This window comes from Nyctereutes procyonoides, unplaced genomic scaffold (genome assembly GCF_905146905.1).
Source record: "Nyctereutes procyonoides isolate TBG_1078 unplaced genomic scaffold, NYPRO_anot_genome, whole genome shotgun sequence".
NCBI lineage: Eukaryota > Metazoa > Chordata > Mammalia > Carnivora > Canidae > Nyctereutes > Nyctereutes procyonoides.
In genome coordinates, this window is record NW_026575052.1 from 11,802,425 (window position 1) to 11,815,270 (window position 12,846).

Genomic DNA, 12,846 nt, shown 5'->3' on the forward strand with positions numbered 1-12,846 from the left:
GGGCCAAAGGCAGGCACTAAACTGCTGCGCCACCCAGGGTTCCCTGTTTTGTTCCTGAAATAAAATACTACTTTTGATTGCTATCTATGATCATCTTGGAAATTAATTTCTTGGGAAAATACTTTGGTACAAACAACAATAAAAGCTAAATTTAGCAGTCCTAACTTTTTAAATTTAACTTTATTTATTTATATTTAAAGATTTTATTTACTCATGAGAGACACAGAGAGAGAGGCAGAGACATAGGCAGAGGAAGAAGCAGACTCCCTGCAGGGAACCCGATGCGGGACTCAATCCTGGGACCCCAGGATCATGCCCTGAGCCAAAGGAAGATGCTCAAGCACTGAGCCACCTAGGTGTCTCAACAGTCCTAACATTTTATTTTCAAGGCTTTTCTTTTTATTTAATGCTTTCACAGCTCCTGAAAAAATTAAGTTGGATGATCAGTCCATGTTATTTTTTTTTATGTACACCAAAGGCACACATTTATTAAATCAGCATGCAAGTAATTACATTTCATTGGGAATTCATATTCACTTTATAGGTCTGGAGTCCTTTATTTATTTATGAGTATTTAAATAGACCTGTTGGTGAAGGCGTTAATCCTTGCCCTTATTTAAAATATATCCTGGGGGCAACTGGGTGGCCCCATGTTGGTTAAGCTTCTACCTTTGGCTCAGGTCACAATCTCAGGGTCCTGAGCCCCATGTCAGGCTCCCTGCTCAGTTGGGAGTCTGCTTCTCCCTTTGCCCCTCTCCCTCTCATGCACTTTCCCATTCTCTCTCAAATCAATAAATAAAATCTTAAAAAATATATATCCTAAAGTATAAAGGCTATATTATGTTAAATATCTCCAATAGAAAATGGAATGAAACAAAATTAAGTAAACAAGGAAACTATTGAACTTAAACTATACTTAGTTGACTGCATGAAAGAAGCCTCTGAGCTGTATAACAATAGATGCTTATAAAATAAGCCACTAGACAACACTTATGCATGTGAAAGTGGTAGCTCTAATGATGATTATAACTAACTGCATCTAGTTTATTTTCCTATTTCTTTTTTTAAATTTTTTTTAATTTTTATTTATTTATGATAGTCACATAGAATGAGAGAGAGAGAGGCAGAGACACAGGCAGAGGGAGAAGCAGGCTCCTTGCACCGGGAGCCCGACGTGGGATTCGATCCCGGGTCTCCAGGATCGCGCCCTGGGCCAAAGGCAGGCGCTAAACCGCTGCGCCACCCAGGGATCCCCTATTTTCCTATTTCTTTGATTAAGCTGGGTGGGACATATCTGGCTCCTTCTTCAGTCATGTCAGGTGATAGTTCCATTGACATTTTATTAAATTTTCAGCAAGTCTTTTTTTTAGAGGTATATATATGTATATACACACAAAATTGACACACACACACACATATATGTGTATATATATATATATTTTAGAGAGAAAGAGAGTGAGCATGTGGTAGGGGAAGAACAGAGGGAGAGAGAATCTCAAGCAGACTCCCTGCTGAGCTGTGGAGCTCAATGGGAGCTTAAGCCCAGGATCAGAGCTGAAATGAAGAGACAGACAATGGAAAAAAATAAAATTAAATTAAAAAAAAAAAGAGAGACAGATTATGGACTGAACCATGCAGGTGCCCCTTGCAGCAAGTCTTTTTAAAATAATAAAATAACCGAAGACTTAAAACTATTTCTTACCTAAAAATTGATTGTGAATATTCTCTGAAATGAACACCAAATCTTTATTAAAATATGAAGATTCATTCACAATTGAAAATTAGTAGTATTTCAAATTTGAAAACAGAGTTACTTTTAAAATACAGATATCTGGGTCACATGGCTGGCTCAATTGGTGGAGTATGCAACTCTTTTTTTTAAGATTTATTTATTCATGAGATACACAGAGAAAGAGAGAGAGAGAGACAGGCTCCACGCAGGGAGCCTGATGTGGGACTCCATCCCGGGACTCCAGGATCACGCCCTGGGCCAAAGGCCGGTGCTAAATCGCTGAGCCACCCAGGGATCCCCAGTATGCAACTCTTGATCAGGTTGTGAGTTTGAGCTCCACATTGGTGTAGAGATCACTTAAAAATAAAATCTTTTAAAAAATTCATTGGAGAAAACTGTACAAATGCACTATTTGCCATTTGTAAATTTAAATCTTAGCACTTCCACTTATGTTTCCAGTCAGGTTTGTCTTCCATTCTCTGCAACAGCTCTTCAAATCCTCCCCGCTCTTCTCAGTCCACTACATGCCCCTGCTTTCTCTCTTCACAGAAGTTTTTCACAAAAGAAATAGAAGCAGTCAAGTAGATGTTTCCATCACCAGTCTACTTCCTACCCATTAGTCCACAAGTTTATTCATTTAGATACTCATTCTTACCATTTATGTTTTAACAAAAGTGTTTGGTCCTAATTTCAGAGAATATCCCCTAAATGCATCCATCACATCATACCTAGGTTCATTATCCATTATACCTATTCTATGCCTTCTATATTTTTACCTTAAAATGTTATACGAGGCCGGGGCGGAAGGGACGGAATAGAATTTTGGAGCACGTCCCCAGAGTCCTCACTATAGAGTGAATTTCATCCCGTAATTAACTCTCTTTAAGCCCGGTTCTTCAGAGTTAAGAAATCCTACAACTTTTTAATGCCTCTCCCCCTTAAGTCAGGTTTCCAGAAACCTGGAATTTTTCACTACTTTGGCTCATGTCTTTGTTCCTCCTTTTAACAATTCCCCAGTCTGATTCTTAAGTATATATGAACGCAAACGAACTTAGTACTTTTCCTGGAGACCGAGTTTGGGTAGGGAGGCAAGATCGATCTGTTAGTTACCCTTCAACCCGAGTGCTGGTTACAGTCTGACCCAACCAGCGCAAGCCCTGATCCCAGCCACAGACTGAGCCCTAACACTGACAAGGCAGTGACCCAGGTCGCACCCTAACTCGGACCACACCCGACCCCCTGCTTCATTTCAGGTAGGAGGAATGACAGGCCATGGGGAATGAGAGAAGGGTGAGGCGGTGTGTGTGTTGGGGGGGCGGGGGGGTTCCCGAATGATTTTCCCTGGCCTCCAGCTTCTCGAACAGCCCAAGCCCGGCGGGTCACTGCAGACCCGAGGGGCGAGAGCTCCGCCCACAGGCGAGACCCGGGCAGGAGCTCCAGAGAAGGCTCCGAGGAGCTGCGGGGTCATGCGCAGAGAGATCCGTCCGCTCCCGGCGCCGAGCGCAGCGTGCAGGGGCGGGACATCGGCGCGGCCCGACTCCTGATTGGCCGCGGGCGGCAGAAAGGGGCGGGGGCGGGGCCGGGGCGGCGCGCGCTCTCAGGCGCGCGGCCCGGCGGGCGTGTAACGGCCGTTAGGGGAGCTGGTTGACTGAACCGCCGCCCGCGGCTGACGTGGTGGCTGCAGTCAGCGTCCCTGGGTGAGGGATTTCGCTGCCCGTTTTCGGCCCCACGTAAGTCCTCCTCCCCTGGGGAACCCTTGTCGGGCTGGTAGAGCCCGCCCCGCCTTGGGGAGCACCGGAGGAGCCCAGACACTCATGACCTACCTTCTTCGGGGGCCGCGGGAGAGCGGAGCGCATGCGCAGAGCCGCTAAACCGTCCCCTCTGGGTCTCACCCTCTGGGCTTCCTAAAATAACGCCCCGCACACGCCCCCTCGCGACTCGGTCGCCTCGCAGCCCTCTTCGCCGGGCTTTCTCCGCGGTTCACTCCGCAGCAGTTGCTTTACCTTTGTAAAGGGTAGGCCCTGTGCCAGTCGCCGGGGCGGGAGTACGGCGGGAAGCACGTTGCTTGCCTTCGCGGAGCAGAGGATCCGGGGAGAAGAGTAGACGTGAAGCCGGTGACGGCTAGGTTAACACTCAGTGGTGTGGCCCGGAGAACCCGGCCCTGGCACAAGGCGCCAGTGTAGTGGGAGACGGACGGCAGGGAGCCCTCCCTAAGGAAGGGAAGTTGGGGGTGGAGGGTTACAGGATGAAGAGGGACGGTTGGGGAGACAGCTTTTGTGAAAGCACTGGGCTTGGGTTTCGGAGCCGACTTTGCTCCACACGGGGTATCGGATAGTGCCAGGAGACAGTTTTAGTTGCCACAACTCAGAGATTACGCCTGGTGTCTAGTGGGTAGAGGGTAGAAATCCGGGCTGCTGCTACACATCCAACTGTGTGCAGGACAGCACTCCCCCCCCCCCTTCCATCAAAGACTTCTTTGACCTAAAATGTCAGGAGCATCCAGATTGAGGAACCCTGCTCTAGACAAGGAGGAACTGGTGCTTTGGATGAACCACAAGTTTAGTGGGTTATAGCGAGTTTGTTCAATAGAGGGTGTTCAGCACCTCATCAGGATAAAATAGGAGGATCAGAACCCCGTTTGTCTTTTAAAGCAGTACAAGTACATGGTACAGAGGCAGGCAAATAGTAAGCCCTCAGTAAATTTTGATTGATGAATACTGTGTGCTAGGTAGGGAGGGGTGATGATACCACCAGGATGATTAAGATAACCATGCCTCACTACCTGCCCTTAGGCCTTGTAGGTTTTATAATAGTCTGGTGGACTTGTATGTATCAGGACTTTGTAAAGGCAACTTCTTGGCAGGATTTCTTCTTGGGTCTGGTTTAATGAAAGATCAAGGTCATGAAAATAGTGTGATGGTGTGAGATTCTTAATGTGCTTTTGTCAGCTGTGTATCCCTTCAGATCCTCCCCAGTCTTGATGTGGTTCTCAGCAGCTGCCAAGTGTGACGTTCCACCCTAAGACTATAATTCTTCAAGGGGAGAAATACTTGTAACAGTTGAAGCCTAAGTCTTGGGTGGCAACTTGGGAAATAGAGTCTGGGTGGTGACCAAAGGGCAACGTGAACAAATCGTGTGAGCTCTCCCTGCCCCTGACTTCTTTAGGGCTTGCAGCTCTGGCTGTGTCTGAAGCAGAAACTCCCAATTTATGGTACCTTGGTAACTTACTTTATTTCTTTTTGTCACACACAAAAGAATGCTGACTAGACTGTATAACATTAGAGCACAGTCCTGGCTTTGAAGTCTCTTCCTAGCTATATGGCCTTCACCTCTCTAAATCTTCATTTTTTTCATCCATAAAATAAGGGTCATAATAGTATCTGCTTCACAGGTTTGATGTGAGCATTAAACATAAGACATTATACCTATAGAGTGTTTAGCACAGTGCTTCGTAGGAAATAAGTACTCAACATATGTTAAATTTGTTGAATGAATACTTTGGTAATTTAAAAGGCTTTGAAGATAGAAACCATCAATGTTGGGTGCTTTTTTTTCTGCCTGCTTCCATTCACTCCTACCTTTCTTGGCTGTATAATTGATTATTTGTATTATAATTCATTTCTCTCACTTTTATCTCAGGAAATCTTTATTTCCTTCAAATTGTCCTAAAAACTTGTACCAGTACCTCATTTACTTGTGAACTTTGTAGAACTTCAAAAATTATTGCTTCCGGGGCGCCTGGGTGGCTCAGTCGGTTAAGTGTTTGACCCTTGGTCTTGGCTCAGGTCTTGATTTAAGGTTTATGGGTTCGGGCCCCGTGCTGGCATGGCTGGGCATGGAGTCTACTTAAGAAAAAAAATTATCTCCTCCGTACTGTTTTACTCCTTTTGAGAGTTTTTTTTTGAGGTAAAATTAATGTACAATAAGATTCAATTTTATATGTGTACAGTTAATTGGTTTTAGTACATTCACACGGTTGTGCAGCACCACCACTTTTTTTTTTTTTTTTTTTTTAGCACCACTGCTATCTAATATCAGGAGATTTTCATCATCCTGGAAAGAAACCCCATATCCATTAGCAGTCATTCCCGATTCCCCCACCTCCCTCCTCTTAGTCCTTGGCAACCACTAATCTGTCTATATGGATTTGCCAGTTCTAGACATTTCACATAAATGGAATTTATTTATCAGTTGATGGACATTTGAGGTTTTTTTTACCTTTTGGTTTATCAATAATGGTGCTCTGAACATTCATGTACAAAATTTTGTGTGAACATATTTTTATTTCTCTTGAACATATTCTTAGGAGTGGAATTGCTGAGTTATAGAGTAACTCTGCTTAACTGAGTTCTTTTCTCATCCTATTTTCAACTCATCTGAATTTGGAAAGGTCTCAGAATCCAATGGACCTACTATCATTTTGTTATGCCTTAAAGAAATGTGTGAAGAAAAGGATTTTGATATCACTACTAGGTAGACAATCTAATCCTTCTGTGTTACCATTAACACACTAACTGATAATAGCCATAAATTGAAGCTTTGACTGAATAATCCTCTCTTACCCACTATGTGAAGACCTGGGATTTCAGGGGATGGTACCATTTCTGTTGTAGATGCAGTGAATTAGGGTTTGGGTTGTTGTTACTAAGAGAAAACTCTAGAGGTCAGTAAAGCACATTAGAGAAATTATATATAGAGAGAGAATTTATAGATATAAATATATATCTCCTCTGTTTTCTTACCAAAGTTGGATTTCTCCTCTAAGAATTGTGATCTATCAACTGAGTTTGTCCCAAACTCTTTGGGGGCTCTTATAAATTCAGTTTCTAAATTTATACTTTATCTTCCAGAGACCCCCCCCCCATATGCCACTTTATTGATGTAAACTGCCAAGAAATAATAACATAATTAAGGACTCAATGTGTGTCAGACACTATTGTGAGTTAATTCTAAATGAATTAGCAAAAAAAAAATAAATATAAATAAATAAATTAGCATGAATTGGGTCCTGTCTTTATCCTTATTTGATGATGATGATGATGATGATTAATTAGGCTTCATACCCCACATAGAGCCCAACATGGGGCTTGAACTCACAGCCCGAGATCAAGACCTGAGCTGAGATCAAGAGTGTTGGACACATGGGCATCTGGGTGGCTCAGTGGTTGAGCATCTTCCTTTGGCTCAGGTTGTGATTCTGGGGTCCTGGGATCGAGTCCCACATTGGGCTCCCTCTGGGGAGCCTGCTTTTCTCCCTGCCTATGTCTCTGCGTCTCTCATGAATAAAAAAATAAAATCTTTAAAAAGTGGGACACATAACTGACAGTCACATAGTTGCTCCTATCTGCATTGTCTTTTCTTTTATTTTTTAAAGATTTTATTTATTCGTGAGAGACACACAGAGAGATTGGCAGAGACACAGGCAGAGGGAAAAGCAGGCTCCGTGCAGGGAACCCAACGCGGGACTGGATCCCGGGTCTCCAGGATCACACCCTGGGTTGAAAGGCGGCGCTAAACTGCTGAGCCACCTGGGCTGCCCTATCCTAATTTCCATTTTATTTTATTTTATTAAGATTTATTTATTGAAGAGAGAGAGAAGGAGGGAGAGAGAGTGAGTGCATATCCACAAGCAGTTGGGAGGGGTGGAGGGAGAGAATCTCAAGCAGACTTCCCACTGAGTGAGGAGCTCAACATGGGGCTCTGTCCGCGATCCTGACACCATGACCCGAGCCAAAATGAAGAGTTACCTATCCAGGCAGCCTGGGTGGCTCAGGGGCATGATCCTGGAGACCTGGGATCGAGTCCCATGTCAGGCTCCCTGCATGGAGCCTGCTTCTCCCTCTGCTTGTGTCTCTGCCTCTCTCTCTCTCTCTCTCTGTGACTATCATAAATAAATAAATTAAAAAAATAAGTCACATATACAACCAACTGAACCACCCAAGCACCCCCATCCTTATTTTTTTATGAAGGAACTGAGATACAAAGATATTAGGAAATTTGCCCAAGGTTACACAGCTAATTAAGTCAGACTTTAAGCCTAAACTGATTTCTGCCAGTGCTCTGAATGTCAAAGGAAGAAATTCAGTGAAGCGTGGGTAAACGGCGGGAGTAACTTATGATTCTCTTAAGGTAGCCAAATGCCTCGCCATCTAAATAAGCCTAAACTATCTGATCTTGAGTGCATATACTGAACCACTTCCTACTTCCGTGACTCTCAGGTACTATGCAAATGTGTTATTAGTATTTGCTTCTGTTAGTTACAGTTAATTAAAGCTTTTGTTTATGCAGATAGAAATCAGACTTCTGCTGAATTCTCACAGCTTACCATTAGAACAAATATAAATGTTCTAAGAAGTAGGGAAATGGGAAGAAAACTTCATGTTCCCAGCTGAGAATTGGGGTTCTGCTTATGATCAAGAATTCTATTTGTGTATCATATAACTAACTTCCATTACTAGAAGAATTGGGAGATTTATGTTAATCATAATTGAAGTTATAATACTTCTCTGTTGGTTTGGTTATTTGGTTCTTTCTTTGCCTTACTCTCCCATCCTGTTTTCATGGCTAACAAAATCCTTGGCAAAGTTTGTTAATTAAAAGTAATATGGAAAAAAAAAAGTAATATGGAGCGGCTGGTTGGCTCAATCAGTTACATGTCTGCCTTCAGCTCAGGTCACAATTCCAGGGCCCTGGGATTGAGACCTGAGTTGGGCTTCTTGCTCCGTGGGAAGTCCGCTTCTCTCCCTCTGCTCCTCCCCTCTCGTGCTCTCTCTCTCAAAGTATTTTTTTTTTTATTTTTTTATTTTTTTATTTATTTATGATAGTCACAGAGAGAGAGAGAGAGAGGCAGAGACATAGACAGAGGGAGAAGCAGGCTCCATGCACCGGGAGCCCGACGTGGGATTCGATCCCGGGTCTCCAGGATCGCGCCCTGGGCCAAAGGCAGGCGCTAAACCACTGCGCCATCCAGGGATCCCCTCTCTCAAAGTATTTTTAAAAAATAAAAGTATTATTTTTCTTTTTTAAAATTTCATTTATTTATTCATGAGAGACACACACACACACACACAGAGAGAGAGAGAGAGAGAGAGAAAGGCAGAGACACAGGCAGAGGGAGAAGCAGGCTCCATGCAGGGAGCCTAATGCAGAACTCCAGGACTCGATCCTGGAACTCCAGGACCACGCCCTGGGCCGAAGGCAGATGCTAAACTGCTGAGCCACCCAGGGATCCCAATTGTTTTTAATTTTTACAACAATTGAGGAATTCTAGGACCTTATAGGGTCAGTATTAGAAATCTCCATTTGGTTTTAGGTTTTCTCTCCTTTATTTTAGGAAGAGAAGTAGGATGGAGTATTAGGAGTTGCTTTACCTTAAAAAATATCTTTAAGAGTAAAACATGTGGAGGACTATCACGTGTGGTTTTGACAGTTTCATTTGAATGGGAGTGAATTAGGAATTAAAAGATAGATCTGAGAAAATAAAAATAAAAAAATAAAAGATAGATCTGACTGGTTATTCCTTCATTCTACAGTTGGCTCAAAAAACAGTGTTGATGGCCATGCAGGAGAAATACCCAAGTGAGAGGATCTCTCATGTCACTTCACCAGGTGAGTAGTCAGAGTTTTCTGGGTTAAGTTTCTGACGTTTGCTCTGTTATTTCATAACTGAAATTTCCTTTAAAGGAAATACTATGCACAAAAACATTTACTAAAATGCTGGTACTTAAAGAATAAAAATAACATAAAGCTATATTGAGTAGAAAAACAGCCCTCTCCAAAAGAGCAACTATTTATCTCTGGTCCTACATGACTTCCAACAAGACCACATGATTGATTGGGAGGGGAGGACACATGAAGGAACAGAATGACTTTGGAACATAGTTCCAAATGAAATCAGAAAAACACAGCATAAATTACTGTGTTCTATGTTGTCTTTGTATTCCTGTGGGTGGGTCAGTCATCTGCTAGCCCAAAAAGATTGGAATTCTTCTTGGATGCCAACAGACTCAGTTATGTTGTCACTGGAGACTTGGGAATTTATCTTTAGAATGGATTGACAAGATTTTGAAAGCTCTGTGGATATATTAAGTATATATATTAAACATATATAAATACAGAAATATATAAATAAATACACCCAATAAACATATTAAGTATATTTAAATAGGAAGTAGAAAGTTTTATTTAAGTGATCTCTACACCCAATGTGTGGGGCTCAAACTAACAACCCCAAGATAATGAGTTAGGTGCTCTACCGACTAAGCCAGCTGGGTGCCCCTCAAAATACATTTTTATTTTACTAAATATGTCTTCAGAATTGATGTATGAAGTGAGCAGATAGTAAAGCACTGGTAAAAACGAAGATTAGTACTATTAACAAGTAAGAGGACAGGAAGATGGTAATAAAGGCCTTCAATCAATTTTTATTATTTCAAAAGACCTGGCAAATTGTCTACTGACTAGAGAGATAACACCATATAGACTTATCAAGAATCAATTTTTTTTCCTTCTACCTAGAGTTATACTTAGTATAGATAGTAACACCAGCTGCTCTTATGCTGATCAGAAGCTCTGATTGTTGGGTAGGTCTTCTGTGAAAGGTTATTACCGATTGCTGCATATGTGTAGATTCTTTCACATCAAGCAGTCCACTGTGACCCCAAGAGTGCCTTCCGTAAAATGCACAGGGTAGCAAAATTAGAAGAAAGTGAGTTAAAAAGATGGGAGAAGCACTAAAATTGGAAGAAGAGAAAAGGTGATTTGTGTTTAAATATCATTTGCTTCCCACCAAATCAAGGAGTCTATAGAACCTTCTTTTCTGATTTCAACTCAAACTCTGACACTTTAAATGGATAAGTAGCCACCTTCTTGTCTGTTTACATGGATCATCAGATAACAGCCTAGAAAAATTGTGTTTTTTTAACAATAAGTACAAGTAAACCAAGTATTTATTGAACACTTTTCTACCTACTAGCCCTCAAGTAGTAAGCTAATTAAGTTAAATGAATCTCATCTGTCTTACCCAATCAGAAATTTTAATGGTTCTTTGCATTGCAGTCAAAGTCTTAAACTCTTCAGATTGACTTTTAAGACTTACCTTGATCTGGATTACCCTGCCCACGCAGTACCCCAGTTCAGCCAAGCAATGGTTGGTGCCCTCCCCACCCCCCTTCTGTTTATTTGAGAGCACGCCCACATGCACATGAATGAGGGGAGCAGAGCCCTATGTGGGGCTTGACCCAAGGACCCCTATATCCTGATGAGCCAAAGGCAGACACTTAACAGACTGAGCCACGCAGGCCCCTAAACAGTGGTTTTCAAGAGAAATTGGACTGCGTGTTACCCTAGGAAGCATTTGGAAATATATGAGGATATTTTCAGGTGTCACTGTGTTGGTGGGATAGGATTAGGACTGCTACTGGCATTTAATAAGGGACCAGGGTTGCTAAACCATCCTGCCTTGTATAGACTGCACATTGAAGAATTGTCATGTCCACTATGCCAGAAGCACCTATTGAGAAATCCTGTGAGAGGAAAGAATGTGGATATTGGAATCAAAACAAATTGGGTTCAAATCTCAGCTCTATCTTCTGTAAAACAGTGATGATGAATACTGTTCAGTAAGTAGATGAAATCATGTTGGTAAAGTATTATGGCTTCTAGGTTTCAAAAAATGATGGCTACTATTGGATAGTATTGTTTTTTATGTAGTATCCCTGGCTTCTTGGTAAGTCTTATTTCTGTCTGTGAACTTCTCAGCTCTCATGCTGTTTCCATTTAAAATTAACTAAGAGTAGCTGAAATAGGCATAGGAGAGAGAAAAGGATAGAGTGATGCTGCTTTATTTAAACAGTCTTGTGAGGTTACATCAGTTGGTTCACACTAAAGATGGGAAATGCCACTTGTTTCAGGATCCGGTGTAATTCAAAAGGGCAGCTCCCTGGGGACTGAATGGCAGACCCCAGTTATCTCAGAGGCTTTTCGGAGTCGCTTTAGCCGCTGTTCGAGTGTAGCTGACAGTGGGGACACAGCCATTGGCACGTCATGCTCAGATATTGCAGAGGGTAAGTTTGAATTAATGTTTTGATTACTAATATGTGTTGTCATTTTCAGATTGTGTTCTAGGTGTGTTGTCATTTCCAGAATATTCATAACTGTCCCTTCAGCCAAGGAGTGCTTGATTTTTCTTACTCCATGTTTCTTACATCTGCCCTTTGCCCTTTCCTCTCAGTTTTTACTCCTTGTCCTATCTTAAACAACTTTTTTTTTTTTTTTTAATGATAGTCACACAGAGAGAGAGAGAGAGGCAGAGACACAGGCAGAGGGAGAAGCAGGCTCCATGCACCGGGAGCCCGACGTGGGATTCGATCCCAGGTCTCCAGGATCGCGCCCTGGGCCAAAGGCAGGTGCTAAACCGCTGCGCCACCCAGGGATCCCTTAAACAACTTTTTAATAGGTTTTTTGGCCTTAGGTCTTTACTTCTACTGCCAGATTAATCTTTCTAAAAGATTTCATAGTTTCCCTTTCCAGTAAATTTTTGACTATTGCTGTTACTTGGAGGATAAAATTCAGAGGTCTTTGTTCTGTGATCTGGCCCTATCCCACCCATTCAGATACATTTCTTACTGTTACGAAGTGTGATGTTTTACTGTGCAATGAAAAAGCACAGAACTTTTGTTGTTGTTTTTGGATATCTGAGCTCTTTCCTTCTTTTATCTGGGCCCATTTGTGCTGTTTATACCTCCTCTCGCCCTTCCCAGCTATGCTGATTTTATTTTTCAAAAACTAGTGAAGTGTCTGACAGGACTTTTCCGATCTCTTCACCCATTACTGATATCCCTCTCTGAAGTCTTGTGTCTTTATTGTGTCTGCCATTTTGGGCAGTTATTACTTAAATTTAGTAATAACTGTAGACAGTGCTCTCTACACCCAATGTGGGAGTCGAACTCATGAGTCCAAGACCAAGAGTCTCATGCTCTACTGATTGATCCAGTCAGGCACTGCAAGAGTATTTTTTCATTTAGATAGTTCCTAAAGGACAGAGGATCTGATGATAATAATTAATAACTATGTATTAAATACTTTATGATGGATACTGTACTAAATTTTTTCTC

At 42.2% G+C, this 12,846-nt stretch overlaps 1 protein-coding gene across 1 annotated transcript in view; it reads left to right on the plus strand.

Moving 5' to 3' along the window:
* The first annotated feature begins 3,372 nt into the window (after positions 1 to 3,372).
* The window catches only part of CEP85 (centrosomal protein 85), a 33,478-nt gene continuing 24,004 nt past the window's right edge, over positions 3,373 to 12,846 (plus strand). Inside the window, exons 1-3 of the mRNA XM_055331845.1 lie at positions 3,373 to 3,462; positions 9,265 to 9,340; positions 11,644 to 11,796. Of these exons, the coding sequence (XP_055187820.1) occupies positions 9,286 to 9,340; positions 11,644 to 11,796 (208 nt within the window). The 5' untranslated portion in view covers positions 3,373 to 3,462; positions 9,265 to 9,285. The remainder of the gene's footprint in view (positions 3,463 to 9,264; positions 9,341 to 11,643; positions 11,797 to 12,846) is intronic.